Source organism: Peromyscus maniculatus, chromosome 15 (assembly GCF_049852395.1).
Source record: "Peromyscus maniculatus bairdii isolate BWxNUB_F1_BW_parent chromosome 15, HU_Pman_BW_mat_3.1, whole genome shotgun sequence".
NCBI lineage: Eukaryota > Metazoa > Chordata > Mammalia > Rodentia > Cricetidae > Peromyscus > Peromyscus maniculatus.
The window spans coordinates 51,283,752-51,303,794 of record NC_134866.1 but is presented as its reverse complement, the minus strand read 5'-3'; the positions used below and the strand labels follow the sequence as shown (position 1 = coordinate 51,303,794).

Genomic DNA, 20,043 nt, shown 5'->3' with positions numbered 1-20,043 from the left:
CAGACACAATATCATAGCATTAGGATGGCCAGACTTTGATGGGCGTAATCATTAATCCCAGCACTCGGGAAGTAGAGGCAGGCAGATCTCTGAGTTTGAAGCCAGTCTGGTCCACAGAGCGAGTTCCAGGACAGCCATAGCTATGCGGGGAAAACATGTCTCAAATTAAAAAAAAAAGCTGCTAGACTTTAAAGTGCTTCCCACTGTCCCCCCTCTTCTCCCCAGACCTGGCTCAGAGTGCAGCCCAGTGGTTTCAAGAGGCAAAGAGTCTGAGTGAGCAGCTGAGAGGAGCCTACACCAAGGCCACTTTCCGCCACATGAATCTGCCAGAGCTGTGTTCCGGCCTCGGCACTGACCACTTGCTTGGTTGTGACCTGTCCATGGTTTCAAAGCACATCAGCAGGCCAGTGCAAGAGGCCTTGATGCTTCCCGAGGTCCTCAGCAATCTCAACTCCGTCATGTGTGTGGAGGGGGAAACTGGCAGTGGGAAGACAACCTTCCTGAAGAAAACAGCTTTTCTCTGGGCATCAGGATGCTGTCCCCTGCTGAACAGGTTCCAGTTGGTCTTCTACATCTCCCTTGGTTCCACCAAACCAGACCAGGGGCTGGCTGACATCATCTGTGGCCAACTCCTAGAGGCAGGAGGATGCATTAGTGAAGTGTGCCTGAGCAGCATCATCCGGCAGTTAAAGCACCAGGTGCTGTTCCTGTTGGATGACTATCATGGGATGGACTCACTGCCCCAAGCCATAGAAACCCTGATTACAAGAAACTACTTGACCCGAACCTGCTTATTGATCACTGTCCATACAAACAGGGCCAGGAACATCCGCCCATATCTAGATACAATTCTAGAGATCAAAGAGTTTCCCTTCTATAACACTATCTTTGTATTACGGAAGTTATTCTCACATGATCTAACCCGTGTTCGAAGGTTTATTAATTACTTTGGAAAGAATGTAGATTTACAGGGAATTCACAAAACTCTTCTCTTTATGGCAGCAGTCTGTACTGCCTGGTTTCAAAATCCTTCTGACCAGTCCTTTCATGATGTGGCAGCTTTCAAGTCCTATATGAAATACCTTTCCTTAAAACACAAGGCTACACCTGAGCCTCTCAAGGCCACTGTGTCCTCATGTGGCCAGCTGGCTTTGAGAGGTCTTTTTTCATTTTGCTTTGAGTTCAGTAGTGATGACCTCACAGAAGCAGGCGTTGATGAAGATGAAGATCTGACCACCTGCTTGATGAGCAAATTCTCTGCCCAGAGACTGAGACCTGTCTATCGGTTCTTAACTCCTTTGTTCCAAGAATTTCTTGCTGCCATGAGGCTGACTGAGCTCCTGGGTTCAGAAAGGCAGGAAGACCAAGATTTGGGACTTGGTTATTTGAGACAAATTAACTCACCCTTGAAGGCTGTGGGTGCCTACAGCAATTTTTTGAAGTATGTCTGTAGCCATCCTTCATCAAAGGCAGGGCCAAAAATTGTATCTCATTTGCTTCAGTTGGTGGATGATAAAGAGTCACTGGAGAACATGTCTGATAAAGAGGATTATGGGAAACTCCATCCAGAAACTTCCGAGAGGATAGAGTTTATTAGGGGGTTGTGGCAGGTATCTCCTGAAGCTTTCTCTTCATTCATTTCAGAACATCTATTGAGCATTGCTCTAAACTTTGCTTATGAAAGCAACGCGGTGGCTGCCTGTTCTCCATTTATTTTGCAATTCCTTCGAGGGAGAACACTGGCTTTGAAAGTACTGAATTCAAAGTACTTTGTGGACCACCCAGAAAGTCTGCTATTATTGAAGAGTATTGAGCTCTCCATAAGTGGAAATAAGAGGATAAGGAGAATAGATTTTTCATTCATGGAAAAATGTTTTGCAAAATTACAGCCACCAACTATAGATGAGGACTATGCATCTGCCTTTCAACCTATGAATGAATGTGAGAAAAATTTATCTGAAAAAGAAGAGATAATAAAAAACTATTCAGATATCCAACGCCAAGCCCCACCCAACATCAGTGCTGGCTACTGGAAACTGTCACCCAAGCCGTGCAAGATCCCTAGGCTGGAAGTTAGAGTGGCCAGCATGGGTCCAGCAGACCCAGCACTGCTCCGGGTCCTAATGGAAGTCTTCTCGGCATCACAGAATATCGAACTCCATTTGAAACACAGCAGTGGCTTTCTTGAAAGCATCCGCCCAGCTCTGGAGCTGAATAAGACCTCTGTCACCAAGTGCTCCATGTGCAGACTGGAGCTCAGCACAGCAGAACAGGAGCTGCTTCTCGGCCTGCCTGCCCTACAGTCTCTTGAGGTCTCAGGGACAAGCCAGTTACCAGGTATCCCCGAGGGTCACATAGCCATTCTGATTGACACTGTGTTTTCTTATTCTTAGTTTTAGATGAATGAAACTTCTCAGGCACAAGGTCATAAATGTGCCTTGACAGAAGAGAGATAAGTACTTTCACTGTTTGGGGCAGTGTGTAATTTAGTGACAGGCCCTGAATCATTAATGGATTTCACATAATTCAAACAAAATTAGCTTAACACTAATATCAGTATGTCATTGCTTGAGGGAAATCTAAGGGTATTTGAATGGTTTTTTTTATTAGTAAATGGTGGACTGTGTGTGAGACGATTCTGGAGAATCATCTGCACCCTGACTGTCTGAAGAAGGAGCAGATTTAGCTTCTCCAGAAAAGGAATTCAAAAGTGGGAACAGTAAAGTCTTACTTAGGTTTCTGTTGCTGTGATATAAAACACTCTGGTTGCCAGGCGTTGGTGGCTCACGCCTTTAATTCCAGCACTCGGGAGGCAGAGCCAGGTGGATCTCTGTGAGTTCGAGGCCAGCCTGGGCTACCAAGTGAGCTCCAGGAAAGGCGCAAAGCTATACAGAGAAACCCTATCTCGAAACCCCCCCCCCCAAAAAAAAAAACACTCTGGCCAGAGGCAACTTGGGGATGAAAGGGTTTTTCTCACCTTACAACTCCCAGGTCACATAGTCCTTCACTGACAGATGTCACGGCAGGAACTCAGGCAGGAACCTGGAGGCAGGAACTGGAGAAGAGACCAGGGAGGCATGTTGCTTACTGGCTTCCTTCCCTTGGCTGCTTATACAGCTGACTTCTTATTCAGCTCTGAACCACCTGTGCAGGGGTACTGTCCCCACTGAGGCTGGCCCTCTGTCAACAATAATTATTTAAGAAAATACCTTATGGCTGGAGAGATGGCTCAGAGGTTAAGAGCACTGGCTGTTCTTCCAGAGGCCCTGAGTTCAATTCCCAGCAACCACATGGTGGCTCACAGCCATCTGTAATGAGATCTGGTGATCTCTTCTGGCTTGCAGGCATACATGCAGGCAGAATAGTATATACATAATAAATAAATAAATAAATAAATAAATAAATAAATAAATAAATAAATAAATAAATAAATAAATAAATGAAATACAAAAGAAAGAAAATACCTTACAGACTGCCTATGGACAACCTGATGGTATTATTTTCTAAACTGGGGTTCCTCTTCCCACTTAACTCTAGGTTGTTTCAAGCTGACAGAAACCAACCAGGTAAAAATATCTCCTCTAAGTAATATCTTCTTTTAAATAATATTTGGTAGTTTTCAGTCCAGACTTTACCTGACTTTCATTAAATTTGTTGATAAGTGCTTATGAGTTTTGGTAGCCCTATAATGCTTTTTTTTTAAAAAAAAATTTCATAATCATAACTAGTATAAGCTTTTGTCTTTAGCTACTTGTTACATTCTTAGGAATGTTTTGCTTGTCTATATCTGTGTTCTTTACATTTTTTAATTGTGCAAGTTGTGTGTCTGTGTGTGTGTGTGTTTGCAAATGTGTGCATGGGCACATGACCATGCCACAGCATGTATATGGAGGTGAAGGGACAACCTCAGGAATGACGTTCTTCCTCTCCACCATGCAGATCTTAGGGATTGAAATTAGGTTGGCAGGCTTGGGACAAGTGCTTTTTTCACAGAGCCACATCCCTGTGCCATACACCCCTCTTGTGTAGGAGAGGGTCTCATATAGTTTTGGCTGGCTTTGAACTCATTGTGTCTTTGACTCTGACCTTGAACTGCCTGAGCCTCTTGCTGCCATGTCCTGAGTGCCAGACTGCAGGCATGCTTCAATATCTAGTCCCTCAGAAAATAAAAATATTTTCGACTTTGATCATAAATATCATCCCACAGATTCCAAAAAAAAAAAAAATGTCACTTGTCTCATGTGAAATAGAGACAAAGAAGGGCTGGCATGTTACTTGGTCAGTAGAGTGCTTCCCTCTATACACGGGGCTCTGGTTCAATTCCCGGCACTGCAGGATTGAGCATGATAATACAAGTGTGCATTCTGAGCACTCAGGAGGCTAAGAGGGTCAGGACTTCTGTAGTCAATAATATTTCAGTGTGTGTGTGTGTGTGTGTGTGTGTGTGTGTGTGTGTGTGTATTATTATGTGTTCCATTTTGCTTCTCCTTACATCCATTGATGAACACTGGTTGTTTCCATTTTCTGGGTATTATGAGGAATGTTGTCATGATGATTTGTGTTAAAAGTATCTGTTTGATCCATGCTGTCAGCTGTCTTGGGTATATCTAGGAATAGAATTGCCTGTTCATATGGCAATTCTAATGTTTTGAGACAGGATCTCACTCTATAGCCCAGGCTATCCTTGGAACTCACTATGTAACACAGGCTGGCTTTGAACTCATGCTGGTCCTCCTCCCTCAGCCTCTCAGCCACTGGTGTTACCTCTGTGAGCCACCACATCTTCTTTGTGTTTAACCTTTTGAGGAACTTCCAAACTGTGTTCCATGAAGGCTACCCCATTTACCCTCCCACCTGCCATGTGCAATTCTCCACTTTCTCCACATCTTCCTTAGCCTCATTTCCCCTCTGCTTTGCTGTATCGTGAACACATTCTAGTAAGTCAGCATTCTCCTATGGCAGAATGAGATTGAGCATATTCTCAACTGCTCATAGTGGCTTTTTATTTTTGTTTTGAGAGATGTCCATTCAAATTCTTTGTAATTTAAAAGATTTGCCTAAAAAGATTTGGGTTGTTCTTTTGATCTTGACACTCCAAGGCTGAGATAGGAGGAGCACCAGGAGTCTGAGGCCGGCTCTACCTAGTGAGTTCTTGACCAACCTGGGCAATAGAGTGAGACCCTTTCTCAAACAAAACAAAATCAGCTGTTGTAGGAGTTCTTCCTGTATTGTGAATATTAAACTCTTATGATCCCATTCATTTCCCTGTCCTTTCATATCCACCCTCCTCCCCTCCACCACCACCCCAATAAAACATTTAAGAGAAAAATGGAAAAAAATAAAAAGGGAAAAAATTAAAAATCTCATCATGGAAGCTGCAGTGTGACAGAGTGAGTCATGCCCTTCCCTTTGTCCGTATATCTTTACTTGCAAGTGTTCATTGCAAAGAGTCAATCATTGGTCTGATATAGGTGGAGTTTCTCTCAAATAACCACTCAGAGGCTTAATATTAATTATGAAAGCTTGGCCAATACCTCAGGCTTGTTACTAACTAGCTCTTAAAACTTAAATTAACCCATTCAATCAATTATGTGCTGCCACGTGGCTTGTTGCTCATTACCTCATTTTGTACATGTCCTGCACCCTCTGTGTCTGGCTGGAGACTCCTCTGACTCTGTCTTTCTTCCCAGCATTCTCTCTTCCCCAATAATTCTGCCTAGCTATCAGCCAATCAGCTTTTTATTAACAATGGGAGAAATAAATATTTACAGTGTACAAAGATTGTTCCACAGCATTTCCCTCTTTTTGTCAAATTAAAAAGGAAAGGTTCTAACTTTAATGTAGTAAAACTATATACAACAAAAAATAGTTATCAAAAATTATAGTTACAATGTCCAGCCCATTTAGCAATATTAGAGAAAATACTCTATTATCTAACTTATCTTTGTGAGTCTAAAGTTTTATACCTAATTTACCTTTTATCATAACTAAGGAAAACTTTAGCTATGACTATCTAGTTTTGAACTCCATCAAAGACCCCAGAAGGGTGAAATGTTACCTAACAACAGAGACATCTGGCTGCCTGGACAGCCACCCATGGTTCTTCTGTAACACTGGGGCATTCACCTTTGGTCTACAGGCCTAGTATATCTGATAGACTTTTCTGAGAAGTAGAGAATTTTGAAGGACTGTTCTACCTTGTCTTTGCAAAGTTTGGCAGTGTGTGTGTGTGTGTGTGTGTGTGTGTGTGTGTGTGTGTGTGTGTCCTGCTGGTCCAATTAGGACAATACACTGTCAGCAATTGAGGCAAGGGCAGTTTTTTTGCCCAAATGTCTAACTTTTTCCATAAAGAAAACAAACTCCCTATGGAGTTTCTTTGATGTCCATCCTCCTCTTTTGAAGCTAATTGGTGCTGTCAGGAGCAGACATGCCTCATTGTCATGAAAAGCCTTGGGTTATTAAACATATTAAATGCCATATTCTGCAGATCTTTGAAGTATTTGAAGACCATCTATCTAAATATATCTATTTAACCTTGAAAACAGACCTAATGTGATTACAAGTTTGATTATTATAGGTGACTAACTGCTAACCTGTATTTCTTAATTATACATTACATTTTTAAATGAGCTGTATAAGCACAATACCCCAAACAAGAGTAGAAACATGCATACAGTATAACAAAATTAACTTTAAATTTCTATCAATATACCAAAATCCATACCAATGTAAAATATTTTGAGATTAATAGTTATTTTTTGGATTAAAGTAGACTCAATCATCTACCCTTTTATCTCATCATTTCTATATCATATTCCTTTCTTTTCCTTTAGAAAGAGGTCTTTGAATGTAACTCCTTTGTCTAGCCTCCTTTTTTTTAAAAACTATGACCAATAATAACTTATAACCAACCCCCTTTAAATGATGACAAATATCCATAACCAATCTTATGGGAATGTGGGTGTTGTTTTCTCTAGATGGCTTCTTGCTGTCTGGGGGCACTGGCATCTTTAGGGGAACCTTGAGAAAATTAGGATAATTGTTAAGTCTTGGCTGGAATAGTTTGTGAGGCTGGACCAGCTCAGCCAGCATCCTTGAAACTGTTTTGGATGCAGAATTATGAGGAGACTGTAACAGAGGCATTTTGATGCTGGATCACCTGGGCCATATGTTTTCATTGTTGTCTGGCCCCCTTGTTCTGAAAATACATAAACTTTTTTTTTTTTTTTTTTTTTTTTTTTTTTGGTTTTTCGAGACAGGGTTTCTCTGTGTAGCTTTGTGCCTTTCCTGGAACTCACTTTGGAGACCAGGCTGGCCTCAAACTCACAGAGATTCACCTGGCTCTGCCTCCCAAGTGCTGGGATTAAAGGCGGGCGCCACCACCGCCCGGCTAAATACATAAACTTTTAAAGGTAACATATGTATCTATATTAATACAAGTACAGGCTATGTGTTGTGCACAAGTTAGCCAAAGATGATTTTTTGTTTTATGTTTGAGCAGGTAAAATATACATTATGTGTTTTGTAGTCTTTCTAGGTGTATTTCTTTATGTCAATAGTCAGGATTTTCAGGGGGTCCTCCCCAATCAAACCCAATCCATATCAACCTGGAATGAATCCACAGCTTCTCATTTCCTGTGGAAATAAAAGCATAACCTCTCCCCCAAAGTAACATATCTTTTGACTTCCATTTTGAAGTCAAGACACTTTTTAAATATATATGTTGGTTTAATCCAACAGTATTCATAATCCAATGTGTCTTAGCAGCTGTCATTCCTTCATCAGCAATCAGAAAATTCAAAGACAACACAATAACATACAGAACTGACTCCCCATGTATTTTTCATCTTTGCATGACTTTTTTGTTTATATTACTTTATTCTTTCTTTAAAGACTTTATTTTATTATTTTTAAACTATTTTTTTCTGTGACTGTCTATATACCATTTCTCTTTTCTCTCCTAAGCCTATGTACATTTTTAAAAACACTGCAATCGGTTTAGAGGTTTCTTTCATCTGGATCTGTCTTTACTGTGTGTCTGTAATCTTTTCTGTCTTCATGAGCAAAACTGAGACTACTGTGCAGCTTAGATCATGGCTTGCTGGCAGCTGACTCCTCCCTCCTCTGTTCCCCCAGAGCCCAGTCTCATGGCGGAGGTACCAGTGGGAACCATGTTTACTGACAGCTCTGGGAAGGTTTTGGTTCTATGCTGCTGTAGGTGTCTCCACCCAGTCCCATGCCATGGAGCAATGTGCTGCCTGCTTCTCATAAATCCCACACAAGTGCTTGGCAGCAGGGCCTCCCAAAAGAGCCATGCCTCTGTTTGTTGTTAGCACTGAGTTTACTTGAAAGAAGGTGGTATCAGGAAGTTGCATTTGACTCTGTGTGTGTTTAGAACCTTTTATGAGTTTGTTTTTGTTTGTTTGTTTGTTTTTGTTTTTTGAGTTTTTCTGTGTGTAGCTCTGGCTGTTCTGGAACTCACTCTGTAGATCAGGTTGGCCTTGAACTCACAAAGATCCACCTGCCTGTCTCTCTGAGTCCTGGGATTAAAGGCATGTGCCACCCTGAACCTTTTCTTAAGTATTCTCAGGTTTTATGTGGATATATGTGTTCCCACATTGAGTGCCATACGTAGGCAGAGTTTCTCTGTGTCTTGGCAGTTGCTCCCAAATAACCACACAGAGACTTATTATTAACTATAAATGCTCAGTTGATAGCTTAGACTTGTCTCCAGCCAACTCTTACATCTTAAATTAATCCATTTCAATCAATTATGTGATACTATGTGGATCATTGATCATTACCTCATTTTGTACATGTCCTGCTCCCTCTGTGTCTGGCTGGAGACTCCTCTGACTCTGCCCTTCTTCCCAGCATTCTCTCTGCCCCAACAATCCTGCCTAGCTATCAGCCAATCAGCTTTCTATTAACAATGAGAGCAACACATATTTACAGTGTACAAAGATTGTTCCATAGTAATCTGGTTTGAGGCCTCTGGTTTCTACTACACTATTAATGTTGGGTCCTCACTAGGACTCTTCCTGAGTATCATGTTGTTGCCCTGTGTTGTGGAGATCTTGCAACTTTGGGTCTGCAAGTCAGGTTCCTTCACATGCTCTGGCAGGTCATGAGGGGTGGATGTTGGGGCAACCCAAGTTATAACCCTGGGTCTGGGCCTGGGTAGCTAAGGGTTGGTCTGCCAGATGAGAGATGGGGACGGCTCTCCCATGTTTATAATTTGGGGGCTGGCTCACCCACACCTGAGCTAAGAGGGTTGGTTCTCCTGTTTTTATGACCTCAGGGCCAGCTCTCCCACCTGCCCCGGTGTTGGTTTTAGTTCTTACATTTGTCATTAATTCACTTTGAGCTGCCTTTTATGAGTTGGAAGCAGGAGTCCAATTGGGTCTTTTTGCTTGTGCAAAACTCTTTGTTCCCACACTGTTGGTCGGGGAGATATTGAGGGAATCCCTGCAGGTTCCATACAGGGAAGCAAACCGCCAGAAGAGATAAGAATGAAAACTCCATCAACTTGGATCAGACTTTGGGGAGTCTAATAACAGGCAGTTTATTCACAAGGTATTTAAGCCCAGTGTAATTTGGGGGGAAAAGTTTCCTGGTGCAATACAATCCCCATTGCACAAGGAAGCATAATTACATTGAAACTCAACTTGGGGTACATGCCATTTCCTCCAAGAAGATGGGTTCTGGAGATAGGCTACCTGTACTAGCTTAAGTGACTGAGGGTCTGGCCTGACCTTGTTCATACAGATAGTGTAGAGGTCATTTGGGATATTAGTGACCCCTGTCCTGGTTGTGGGAGGTTGGGGGAGCCTCTGGCTGTTGGGTCATTTAGATTACTAGCCACCTCCAGTCTTGGTTGTAGGAGCTTCACATGGCCTGGCCCACCAGATGACACAGATCACCCGGGATGTTAATCACTTCCAATTCTCAGCTTTCAGAGTGGTAGGACAGGTTTTTCATCTTTCCCATTGGAAAGACAATCCTGCATGCTTAACATTCCTGGTTTCTCTGGAGATCGGTGGGCTCCAGGACGTTCATGCTATGCTCCCAACAAGATGTCTTATTTATTTTGTGAGTCTAGCGAGCAGCACAGGGCTTCCCCTATGCTCTACGAGCAGCAGATGCTGCAGATGGCAGGTTCTTCATGGATGTGCTTCCTAAGAAGATGTTAAGATCTCTGAGAAGTTTTGTTATGAAAATAACACAGCACACTTGAGAACACTCACTTGGGGCTCTTGAGTGATGGAAACTATGTGCTCCTTTCCAGATCAACTCTTTGCTAACTTGGACAAGTTCCTGAGCCTGAAAGAACTGTCTATAAGTGTAAATGGCATTCCAGATGTGCTCTTGGTCATCCCTGGAGATTTCTCAAACCTCCACCACATGGAGAAGTTATCCATCCAAACCTCCACAGAGTCTGACCTCTCCAAACTGGGTAAGAATGGTGCTTGGATGTCTCAGGTCATGTGTCAGCTGGAAAAGCTACTTGGCTAATAATTGTTAGAATCATGAAGTCATCATTAGTTAAAACTTCTGTGAGCCTGACAGCATGAACTGTGTCCATGGGAAGGTGTAGGAACAGTGCTCTTCCTCATTAAGAGGGCAGACATTTATTTGTAACCCTGAGTTTCTAACATGACTGGAATTGTTCTGAGTTCTGCACAAAAACTCACTCATTCTTCAGACCACTGTGTGAGAGATGACACGATGATTATTGCTGATTCTCAACTGGGGAAACTGAGGTCAGCAATTGCTCAGGTTTATCCAGCTAAGAAAATGATTCTTTAAAATTTTGAGAAGGTGTGACTCCAGGGCCTGAGGTTTAAACTTCCAACACACTTCTCTCCAAGGTAGTTTGTGGAGTTCTTTTCTCTTGATGTTGTTTTAGTGGCGCTTGCAGATCTGCCTGCTGAGGGAGGAAATCTGACTGGGGGCAACCTGGACCTTTCCTCCACTTCTCTCCATCCCAGCCTCCTGTTGATGGACAGCTGTGCAGACATCTTTCTAGAACATGTCATTTAACAAAATGACTCAGGCCCCATCAGATCCTTAATTTGTTAAACCCTGAACACTGAGGACTAAAGAAATACAAACCTGGGACTGACATGCAGGTCAAAAAGTCATGCATGCCTCTCATCAAAGCACTTGGGAGGCTGCTGCAGGATTATCACAACTTCAAAGCCAGCCTAGCTATGTGGTGATTTCCAGGCCAACACTACCCACAGGAAAAAAAAAACCCAACCAAACAACAGAAAAATTCTGTCCAATGAGATGCCAAGTCCAAGTCCAATAACAGGTTGGGTCTGTGGGATCCCATGGCAAAAAGATAGAACAGATTTCCCCCAAAGTTGTCCTTTTGCACCTCCCCCCCCACACCACACACACATAGCAAATTATTTAACTAAAAACATATTTAAGTTGTACTTCAGAGTTGCCCCCTCTTTTATGTGACTCTGTACAGAATTCCTGCTGCGTCAGGGCAGTGTGCAAACACGGAGATATCAGGGTGCTGATGCTGAAGGTGAAATATGGAGAAGAGAAAACTGATCCAGAGAGGGTCAGGAACCTGCCGCAGGTCTTCTGTTCACCAGTCAGTGGCAGAAGCCGAGCACACACCCAACATGGCCTGAGCACTAGATCACTGCATCACTGTCTGTTTAATGGTGTGGCTGGAGATTATGGACTGAGAGGCCAGTCCAGATAGGAGTTTGTAACCTTCTCTAATTTCTGAATATCCTTCATCTTTTCCAGTTAAATTGATCCAGAACTCTCCAAATCTTCATGTTTTCCACCTAGAATGTGATTTCTTTTCAAATTGTGAGTCTCTTATGACTGTGCTTGCTTCCTGCAAGAAACTCAGAGAGATTGAGTTTTCTGGACGATGCTTTGAAGCCATGCCATTTGGTAAGAACTATACAACATTGATTTTAGATGCTCCTGTGCACAAAGTCATTAAGTACTCTAGAATTAAAAGTCTGCTGATGTCACAGAAACTGTGACAGCACCTGACTTCAGTGAGTCTTTCACAGCAATGAAGTGCATCTGTGTCTACCACGTAAGCATTTCCTTTTCAGAATTGTTTCCTCTACTTAGTCATAGTAATTCAATCTGAATATTATATCACCTTTCATCACTTTTGAAACACTCTTACTTCAATGGTATTCCTCTGTGCCACAGGAAATGTATCTGAACTAACCATATTTCATTTTCCCTTTTCTAGTCACCACTTTGCCAAATTTTGTTTCACTGAAGATATTGAAACTTGGGCGCCAACAGTTTCCAGATAAGGAAACATCAGAAAAGTTTGGTAAGTTTATAAACAGAGTTTCTTAATGTATTCTTTATCCTCCTCCCCTCCTTCCTCCTCATCCTCTTCAATGAACCTACAAGAAAGCAAGCTGTGTACAGTTGTCTCTTGACATCCATGGCAGCTGGGTCCAGGACCTCGGCTGATGTAAACACTAGAAGATCCTCCACTCCATGATATAAAATGGTGCAGTGTTTGCTCATGACCCTACATATCCTCCATATGCTTTAAACCATCTCTCAATTACTTATAATGCTAATATAATGTAAATGCTATGTAAACAAGTGTTACACTGTGTGGTTCTGGGAATAACGGTGAGGGGGAAATGTCTATATGTGTTTGGCACAGACACAATTTTTAAAAATTGAACCTGTGGTTGGTGGAATGTGCTGGTACAGAGGGTCAGCTGTACCAGCTATGCTGGTCTTTAGGAGGACACCATAGTGATGCTCAATATCACCCCCAGATGCCATCACTGTTGGTCCCACACATCCTCACACTTGATCTCATTAAATGCAATATTCTCAGACTCACTGACTTCTTAGGAGAGAATTTGGTCCTAATAGCACTGTGGAACTTGATAGTCTGGCACACACTCCAAATATGCAACATCCTTTCTTGTTTCAAAGGTTTCAGAATTCATACTCAAACTTCTATTTAGTTTAAGAAATCTAATCTGTGATAAATCAAATTGAACAAAACAATAAGTGTAGAGTTTATATGCTTTTTTGAGTTACGAAATGTCTAGAAAAGTAATGTGCTTCCATGGGAAACATTAGCAGGTTAAAAAAGTGGGGAGACAATGGTGATATGGGGTACAGAGCTCTGTCTTCACACTACTTCCCAGACTTTGTGTGCATAAGGAGAGCCTGCCCCCCCCCCCACTTCTCTTCTCTGTGTGGAGGCAGCTGCTGTGTGCTTGCTTTGGAGGTGCTGGTAGTCAGGTGTGGTGAAGCAGCTTTGGTCCTGGAGGTGCTGGTAGTCAGGTGTGGTGAGGCAGCTTTGGTCCTGGAGGTGCTGGCAGTCAGGTGCGGTGAAGCAGCAGAGACAGCATCAGGTCACTGTCACACGTCACAGGTTAACTATGTAAAATGCACACTGACTAGAATGACAGTCAAGTTTCCCCACTGCTGGAGAAGAAACTTACAGATATTAAAACAGGAGGCTGGGCAGACATAAGGAAGCACGTATTTGGATTCCTGTGCCCCGCTTGGAGAGAAGCCTTAATGGACTGAATTGTTTCTTCTTTTTAAAAATGAGTGCGTATAGACTGTCGCTGTGAATTTGAGGATTTTCCTCACCGAGGTCTGCCGAAAGGACAGACTTTTCAGGAAAAAGGCTTGGGAGGTAGCTCAGCAAGTCAGAAGCCTGGCGCCAAGGTTGACAACCTGAGTTCGATCCCTGGGACCCATATGATGGAATGAGAGAGCCCCCTTGTGCAAGCTATCCTCTGCCTCTAAACCCCTGAACCCACGCCAGGACACACACATGTCAACACACACACAATAAATACATACAGATGTGATTTCAGTTGTTTTTAAATGTCTGGAAGAAAGAAAGAACCATGAATTGGAAATATTGGTGCAGACTGGGTTTGTTAGCCATAAACATACATAAATCTATGTCCATGTATAGAAATCTAGGTTTCTATACACAGGAATCTCTTGGGACAGTCACATGAGACCAGAACGCACTTGACTAGTAATAGACACCAGTGCTCAGCTGCTCATTTCTTTTCTATTTTAAAGTTTTGTTTTCTGTACCCAGAGCTGGGATAATTTCTTTCAGTGGGTAGACATCTTAAGTACACCATTTGAGAAAGATCACTTAGAACCTGGCAGTGGTGGTACATGCCCATGATTCCAGTCCTGGGAGGGTGAGGCAAGGGCTAGCCTGAGCTATAGAGTGAGACTGTCTTTTAAAAGCCCCAAATGAATCATTTAACCCAACTAAATGAAACTTCTGTCCTATGCACACTAACATAACTAGTGCCAGTACACACTGACACTGAAATTCTATGTCCAGCTTTGCTGGTGTGAGCAGATGTGACAAGAACAGGTCTTCACAGGTGTCTCCACAGGGGGCTCGGCAGAGCTGCTGGCTACCATTCTTGCTTTGTGTTTATAGAAACAATGGAGGAAACCAAGGCCAGTTATTGAGGTGTTTGTGACTCTGTGCATATGTGCATGTCAGAGGCATGGAGATGGAACCCAGGGTCTCAACCACGCTAAGCAAGTGCTGTGTCACTGTGTCAACTGCCCAAATCCCTGGACTTGATTTCTAAATACCTTTCCCAAAACAGTCAGTCTGCAGAGACATGGTTCATTCGAGGACTGACACAGGGAAGCCGAAGATAAATCTGGAACATTGGTTCACGCCAGAAAGTTTTCAAAATAGTTTCTGTGGGGCCTCGGAAGTAGACTTAGTGATCACGTGGTGTACAGTGTCCTCTAAGCACCAGTGAACTTGGGGAGGAAGGCTGCCCCAGTGGTGAACCATGCTTTAGTGCTCAGTGTGGGTCTCCTCAGCGTGGCATCACTGGGGTGATGGCAGGAGGTGGGATGGTAAAGAAGGGTGTGGGGTGAGGGCTTTGTGGATCAGTAGAGTGACCTGCAGTGGAGGCCCTGCTTTAGAAGAGAGAGCAGAAATGGACAGACAGCCTGGACCTGTGTGAAGAGTCAGGTGGGGAGGATGGAGGAGCCAGCTGCAGAGAGCAGCAGGGAGCCGCTGTGTGCTGACCCCTTCTCCTTTCCTTGGAGAGGACAGTGACGAGGAGGGCCCCTGCTAGGTGGGGCCTCCTGGACTGCAGAAGGTCTAGGTCATCAGCTGCTCGCTCATGCCGGGACTACTACTGAGGATGGCTTTGTGGTGTCTCCCACAGCACAGGCTCTGGGTTCTCTCAGGAACCTGGAGGAACTACTCCTTCCCAGTGGGGACGGGATTCACCATGTGGCCAAACTGATTGTCCGACAGTGTCTGCAGCTTCGGTGTCTCCGAGTTCTTGCCTTTAAGGAGACCTTGGATGACGACAGTGTGATGGAAATCGGTGAGTTCCCCTCAGGGAAAGGGTTTCCCCCTGTGTGGAAGCAGTGGCATCATTGGAGCTGTCTGCTGGGAATGTCTATACAAACATCTGACCTACAGACTGTTCAACCTACCTCTTCATGGCATCATTGGAGCTGTCTGCTGCGAATGTCTATACAAACATCTGACCTACAGACTGTTCAACCTCTCTCCTCATTTCCACTCTCCCGCTGCTTCCTCTCGTGCCCTTCTGCAGATTTCGGTTCATTCTGGTCAGACTGGGCAGGCCAATTGCCTCTTTTTTGGGGGGAAGGGGGGGTTGTTTTTTTCAAGACAAGGACAGTCCTGGAACTCACTCTGTACACCAGGCTGGCCTTGAACTCACAGAGATTCGCCTGGCTCTGCCTCCCGAGTGCAATGATTAAAGGCATGGATCACTACTGCCCCAGCGCCAATTGCCTCTTTGGGAGCTATAGAAGCCATCTTTGCTGGGCTTCATTCATGTATGCTAGGCCAGTGTTCTACACTTCACCACAGCCCAGGCAGGTCTGTAGGACACTTGGTGTTTCAGCAGCCTGGCAGGATATCTTTTTGTTCTTTAAGTGTTTACAATATGTATAGGAAGGTGTGGAAGTCTGCAGATAAAGCCGAACAAGATTCTCCAGTTCATGGTCTTGGGAATTTTGCTGAGTACATTTAAACCACGATTAGAACACAGACCATCACCAATGCCAGAAGCCTAGGTCCCATCCCTAAGTAAATAATGAATTAATCGATCTCTGCCCCTTGTCTACCTTCCTTATGGCTCTAGTTTGCCTTCATATCTTGAAGCTAGGTGCACAGCACATGCAGAACTGCAAGATCTTTCTGGTAGACCAGGGTTCCTCACCTGTGACGCCACTTCCTGCCTTATTCTCGCTGCTTGTATATTAATACTATAGGCATCCAGCATTCTTTCCATGTCTTTTTCCTGCTTTTAAATCTATGTCCCTGATTTTAACGTGAGTCTCTTCTACAGTTACATAGGTAGATTTACAAGTTCAATCTAGGAAGGAGTTCTGTTGGGGAAGCGCTTGCCTAGCATGCACGAAGCCTTGGGCTTGATCCCTAGCACAGCTCACAAACAGGCATAACAGTTATAATGGTACACATCTGTAATGCCAACACTCAAGAAGCAGAGGCAAGAGGACCATCATCACCCAGATCACGATCCCTGCCCACATAGTGAGCCCGGGGCCAGCATGTGCTATAGGAGACCCTGCCTCAAAACAATCAAAAACCCCACCATCACCCAAATAATAAATGGTACAAATCTGAGGTTGCAGAGATGGCTAAGTCTGTAAAGTATCTCCAGTCCATGAGGGAAGTGCTCAGTGTGAGATGCAGCAAGCTCCCAGGAGGGGGCCCTAAGGAGCTGAGGACAGGAGAATTCATAGAAGTTAGTAGCCAGGCAATCCATTAGAATCCTTGAGCTCCAGGTTCACTGAAAACTGGTCTCAAAAAGTAAGGTGCAACTGAGAGGACATCCATCACTCACTTCTGGGCTCCATATATCCCGCACATACACGTGGATCACACACACATCCCACACATACATGTGGATCACTTACATCCCACACACATCCCCACACACATACAGAAATTAAAGAAAAAATACAATCCATTCATCTTTTATTTACATTGAACATATTTGTAACTACGGTTGAATTTTTACTTGTTTTTTGAGACAGTGACTGTTGATTAATAGTCCAGCCTGGACTTTACCTTGCTATGTGGCCCTCAATGGCCCTGAACTCTTGCATCAACCTCCCTAGAGTGGAGATGACAGGGGTGTGTCAGCCCTCTGTGTATTGTTATTTGGTATTGGTTTCTTTATTTCTTCCATAGGATATGTGTTTTTATTTTCTCTTCTTTTTTGCTTCCTACATTTATTAGCTTTTAAATTACACATTCTCTTTTTCTTCAGGGGGTGGTTAGGTAGGGTCTACTCTATAGACCTACTGAAACTCAAACTCACTATGTAATTCAAGTTGGCTTTGGATCCATGGCCATCCTCCTGTTTCAGATTTCAAGGCTTATTGTGGCCATGCATAGCTCCAGCTCTACATTTTTCCTCTTTCGGTGTTATCTTGGATAATAAAATTTGCAATTGGGATAATATAAATTAATATATGAATACACACTTTTACCACTTACAAGTTAGGTTCCTGGAATATTTAAGTTCTATTTATCTGGGTTGTCAAGATGGCTTACTGCCAAGCCTGAAGACTGAAGTTTGATCCCACAACATGAAAGAAGAGAATTGAACTCTACATTCACTCTTGCATGTCATTGATTTTGGATTCTAAGGCATTTTAACTCTTCAATTAGTATTTTAAACAGTTCTGGGCTTAGTATTTGCAAACTAGATTTGCTTGTTTTATTTTTTAATGTTGGTGTTTTTGAGACAGGGTCTCCTATGTTGCCCAGATTGGTAACAGACTTGCAGTAACCTTCCACCTCTGTGTCCCGAGTGCTGGTGTTCCTGTCTCTGTGCCTGCTGTATTGATTCATGGCCGCTGTTGCTCCCGAGCCTCCCATGTTTCCATTCGGCAGGGTCCTTTTCCTTCTGCTGAAGGGCTCTGTTAGCATTTCTTCTACTCTGGGTCAACTAGTCATGACTTCTCTCCCATTTTAATGATATGAAAATGGCTTTTGCCTTCATCTTTGAAATACTTTCCCAGTGCATTCTTTTTGGAGTTACTTAGGTTTCTGGCCTGTATCATTTCTTTTGTTTAGTGTCCATTTTCAGTGTTTTCATGATATGATGTCCTTAAAGGTGAGGTGTCTTTTCCCCCAACTCAGTAGCTTTTAAGATTCACTTTTTTTTTTTTCTAACAGAGTCTCTCTATGTAGCCCAGGCTGGCCTAGAACTCCTAATCCTCCTGCTTCGGCATCCAGAGCAGCTGGAGCTAGAAGCTTTGCTTTGTGGCAGTGGATATACACTTCATTTTGTCTTCCCAAAGTCCGTATGTTGAAGTCCTAACCCCAAAGTGACTGCATTTGGAAATAGGGGACTAGTATATGGCCACCAAGACAACTAAAACCGCAGCTGAGTTCAGCATGACTGGGGTGACTATTCTACCTGGGGTCTGGAGAACTGATGGGATCTGAGGCTTGACATCTTTTTGTCAGCTTTGGGGCATTCTTAGGCAATGCATTCTGCCAAATTCTCGCTGTTTCCTTCCACATGCAGCAGAACTCAACCTGATTTGGGCCAGGGAAGGGCTGTGGGGGTGAGGTTACCGCTAAGACCTTCTATACGATGGTGGAGCCGAGCAGGGAGAGGAGGCATTGACATTCTGAATAGTAAAACCTCATGTGTCCTAGAACCAGGTCCATTTGAAGAACTTTTAAAAATCAGCACATAGTGTCTGGAGTGAGAGGCAGGAGTTCTAAAGAGACAGGAGAGGAAAGGAAAGGTCCTGCTGGGGTGGGCTTCATGGGTGTGTTAGAGACGTTGGGTTTCATCTTGGGACTGCTCAGCACTGTTACTTTATAAATGCTATTTAAAGTGCTAATTCCAGGTGTGGTGGCACATACCTGTAATCTCAGCACTCAGGAGGCAGAGGCAGGCAGATCTCTGTGTACGTGCAAGGCCAGCCTGGTCTGCACAGTTCCGTGCCAGCCAGAGCTACATAGTAAGAGTCCGTCTTTAAAAGTGAATGAACAGAACAGAATAGGGACCCGTTCTGAGAATTCACACTGAAGCCAAACCAGTGCTAGGTGCCCACTTCCGGTCACGGCCTCCGGTTGAGACCTTACCCTACCTAGCCTGCATTTCCTCCAGAGCTCCAAGTAACCAGGAAGTCATCTGGGCAAGCTGGAGAGCAGGCACAGTGAGAGGACATGTGTTAGGACGGCCACCTTCCGTTCTCTGCAAAAAGGGAGCCGCTGTTGCCACCATTTCTCAGTCCCCGATAATGTAATCTGTTCCACAGCTGTGCCCCGCCTTGGCATGTCTTCCTGTGTGACCAGAAGAGAAGCCCACATTGCCCAGAGAGCCAAAATTCTGTCCTGGACTTCCTGGCTTCTGCTTCCTCCAAACTGCTTGCAGTTTGGCCAGGTGGTTCGCTACCAACCAAGAGTGATCTCTTAAAAAAATGTTTCAAAGAGTGATCTCTTAAAAAAATGTTTAAAGCCAAGCGTTGTAGCGCATGCCTTTAACCCGAATGTCAGAAGGCAGAGGTAGGACGATGTGAGTTCTAGGCCAGCCTCCTCTACATAAGTGAGTTCTAGACCAGCCTCATCTACATAAGTGAGTCCTAGGCCAGCCTCATCTACATAAGTGAGTCCTAGGCCAGCCTCATCTACATAAGTGAGTTCTAGGTCAGCCTCATCTACATAAGTGAGTTCTAGGCCAGCCTCATCTACATAAGTGAGTCCTAGGCCAGCCTCATCTACATAAGTGAGTCCTAGGCCAGCCTCATCTACATAAGTGAGTCCTAGGCCAGCCTCATCTACATAAGTGAGTTCTAGGCCAGCCTCATCTACATAAGTGAGTTCTAGGCCAGCCTCATCTACATAAGTGAGTTCTAGACTAGCCTCATCTACATAAGTGAGTTCTAGGCCAGCCTCATCTACATAAGTGAGTTCTAGGCCAGCCTCATCTACATAAGTGAGTTCTAGGCCATCCTCATCTACATAAGTGA

At 43.8% G+C, this 20,043-nt stretch overlaps 1 protein-coding gene across 5 annotated transcripts in view; it reads left to right on the top strand.

The window, feature by feature from the left end:
• The window catches only part of LOC102926929 (baculoviral IAP repeat-containing protein 1b-like), an 80,006-nt gene that overhangs the window by 58,554 nt on the left and 1,409 nt on the right, over window positions 1-20,043 (top strand). For all 5 annotated transcript variants that reach the window (XM_076551961.1, XM_076551962.1, XM_076551959.1 and 2 more), the window contains exons 10-14: window positions 226-2,337; window positions 10,289-10,456; window positions 11,773-11,925; window positions 12,242-12,328; window positions 15,210-15,374. In XM_076551961.1, coding sequence (XP_076408076.1) covers window positions 226-2,337; window positions 10,289-10,456; window positions 11,773-11,925; window positions 12,242-12,328; window positions 15,210-15,374 — 2,685 coding nt within the window. The remainder of the gene's footprint in view (window positions 1-225; window positions 2,338-10,288; window positions 10,457-11,772; window positions 11,926-12,241; window positions 12,329-15,209; window positions 15,375-20,043) is intronic.